This window comes from Plasmopara halstedii, assembly GCF_900000015.1.
Source record: "Plasmopara halstedii genome assembly, contig: Scaffold_110, whole genome shotgun sequence".
NCBI lineage: Eukaryota > Oomycota > Peronosporomycetes > Peronosporales > Peronosporaceae > Plasmopara > Plasmopara halstedii.
Window position 1 is genome coordinate 242,000 of NW_020187031.1, and position 2,846 is coordinate 244,845.

The window sequence follows — 2,846 nt, forward strand, 5'->3', positions numbered from 1 at the left end:
CCGCTTCTCTTCGTCGTCGAGGTCATTGGTGATGACACCACATCTCTCAGGTGCTGAGAGGTCAGGAAACAGGCATGAGGCCCGCAAGGCGCGAGCAGGGCTCGTCTCACGCCGCTGGCGCTGCTTGCCTTCCTCCTCGTCCAACCCGGGAAAAGGAGTGTCAGAGTTGTAGTCGACTACCTCCACATCCTCAACAAGGTCACTCGTCACTGATAGCGTGCGGGGACCGCGACGCTCGGGCTCATCGAGCCTAGGATTTACATCCCTTGATGCCTTGGACGCACTGTCCGACATTGCACCGCGTGCGGCAGACGAAGATAGGCTCTGCCCGTGTACGCTGTCAGAACCAACAAGACTTGGTGACTTCAGTGTTGTTGACACAGGGCTCATTGAGCACGGAAGTCGTTTCGTTTCAACGAACTAAGTTGCAGTGTCTAATAGACACGCAAGCCTCTTTGAGGCAACAATCGTTTGGAACTGTAAATGTTCTTAATTTTTTATAAGGGAGAGTGTAACGGTGTTACACGTACCCTGATAACAGGGGTTTGTGTCACACGAGATGGGCATGGTGTGACTACACTCAAATAAGAATACGGAACGTGGCTGGGTAGCTAGTAGTTATGCATGTATTTAGATTTTTATAAATTATTTTTTATGCATTTAAAATTAGGCGGCTTTGCCACAGATAAAAATAAAAAAAATCAGTTTTGAATTTTAATTGAAGAGTTTATTAGCCTTGGTGAAGGTTCTCACTACTTTTGAAGGTAGCGGATTGCGATTCGCTCCACTCGAACTGGTTCTTGTAAAGAACGAAAGGTCGGTAACCTGACTTACGCCTCCTCAAAGCGCAAAGCTACGGCAGCCCCGCTAAATTTGGTAACAGATTACCGCGCAGCGCATTGTCAGCGACAGGATTGCACGACCAAGATCACAGACAACCAGCATTCTGTCGCACACAGAATGTTTATGACTTCATATAAGAAACTACATTATGCATTTGGAAGCACCATACTGTAATCTTCTTTTATCTTCCTTTTTTATTAATTCCCACAATACATACAAAAGCTACAGAAATGTACCATCATGTAATTGCTAAGTGTAGCACATAACATCATCCACTCCTTATAGTCAAAAGTACTTTGATACCTTTGCTGACAATGAAGCGATCAAGTGAACAAGTCAACATGAATGAGCGTTTTTCGCATCGACGGCATAGAACGGTCTAGAACTCTTTGACGTTTTCTCGATTCTCAACCAAAATGGAGACAAAGGCTTTATATGGAACTATTCTTTCGTTGTTGTCAGATCAGATACCGTGATGATCCAACCCAGCCCATCGCAGCTAAGCTTGACTCTTGGGGACATTTGTACGCCTTGAGAATGAAAACAAAACGGAACGTCTACTTTGATGAGTCGGCGCCGGCAGGACCCCCAGTGACGACCGAGCCCAACCAAGCTACGGTCGACGAAGTGTTGCCTCTAGCAACACTACAAGCAACTCTCGTAGTTGCGGACCAAGTCGAGGACATCAGTCGCCGAGTCCGATGGATAGCCGCGCCACCGAACTCTGTAGAAGCGTTGATGGCTCAATTGCTTCTTTCCAGGATGACGAGTCGATCGATCATCGGATCGACAATCATCATAATCATCCAACGAAGCTCCCAACGAGAGGCTTATAGCGGAGGTGGGGCTGAACGCAAAAACGATTATGCGATTCTAAAGGCGGAAGGGCCTCATTGTGGGCAAATTAAGACATCGCAGCAGCGTTGCTCGACGCTTTAAGATCGCCTTTCGAACCTTGTTGCAGAGCAAAACTCGAAACTCGACGTTCTGACTAACGGTTTCGTCCAATGCTCGACTTTGAAGTACCGTTTTGTAGTGCGGTTTCAACAGGTTAATGATGAAAATGTTTGACTCCGAATTTTCTGAGATGGTTCACGAACACCTGTTGCACTCTGTTGAATAGATAGGCTCTATTCTCGAGGTACTCCGTAGTATTCGCCTTCAAGCGTTCGAATCAGTAAAAGAAGCAATCCTTCGATGTCCTTCAGCGTTTGTACGCCGAAAAGAATTGTTGGTTGCTTTACATGAACAAATGGAGAAACTTCATGATCAGCTCGATCATCTACCAAAGATAGAGTAGGATCGGCAGATGCATTCAGAAGATACAGCTTTAGCCTATCCATATAAAACGTTGAGTTTAGGCGCATGTATGTAGGGATGGCTAATGTATACGCATCACCATTGCATTTCATCACCTTGAACGGTTCAATGAATCTAGGTAAAAGCTTCCAAATTCTCAAGTTGGACACTGCATGATTAGGCAGATGTATCGTGGAAAGAATTACAAGATCATGAACCGTATATATCGTCTTGTTCTTCCTTTCGCTCTTATGCGCTTGTTCTTTTTGCAGATCCTGAGCGTGCTCATCAAAGTTTTTCTTCCGTGTCTTCTTATCAGATACTTCCGCAGCATTGATGTTTTCGTTGATCGGTTCTTCGACAATCTCACATATTTGCAAAATTTCGCCTTTCTCCAGGCTACGCTTCAGCGTCTTTTTGCCCATCAATGGCAAAGAAAAAAATTCGTTGACTGAACCTGGAGGATGTTCAATCTTCATGTGACGGATAACATCAACGTCACCTTCTTCGTTGTAGACATCTATCAAATCGCTTGAAGTGTCTTGTTTTCGAACACTTTCTTCATTAATACAGCTTGTACCTTGATCAGGGGTACGCAAAATAACTGACGGAAAACTCTTCATGGTGGCCTACTTCTTCTTCTGTCGGGATGGGTCTTTGCCTCTGATCCCACTATTCTTCATACTGCCATCGACCATGACTTC

The 2,846-nt window shown here is 45.1% G+C and overlaps 1 protein-coding gene across 1 annotated transcript; it reads right to left on the reverse strand.

The window, feature by feature from the left end:
• Positions 1 to 1,973: 1,973 nt before the first annotated feature.
• On the reverse strand, positions 1,974 to 2,765 carry PHALS_00075 (uncharacterized protein; the record flags this gene model as incomplete). Its single annotated transcript, XM_024727536.1, has 1 exon — positions 1,974 to 2,765. The coding sequence occupies one exon, from the start codon at positions 2,763 to 2,765 to the stop codon at positions 1,974 to 1,976; it is 792 nt and encodes a 263-aa protein (XP_024572109.1).
• Between the last annotated feature and the right edge of the window lie 81 nt (positions 2,766 to 2,846).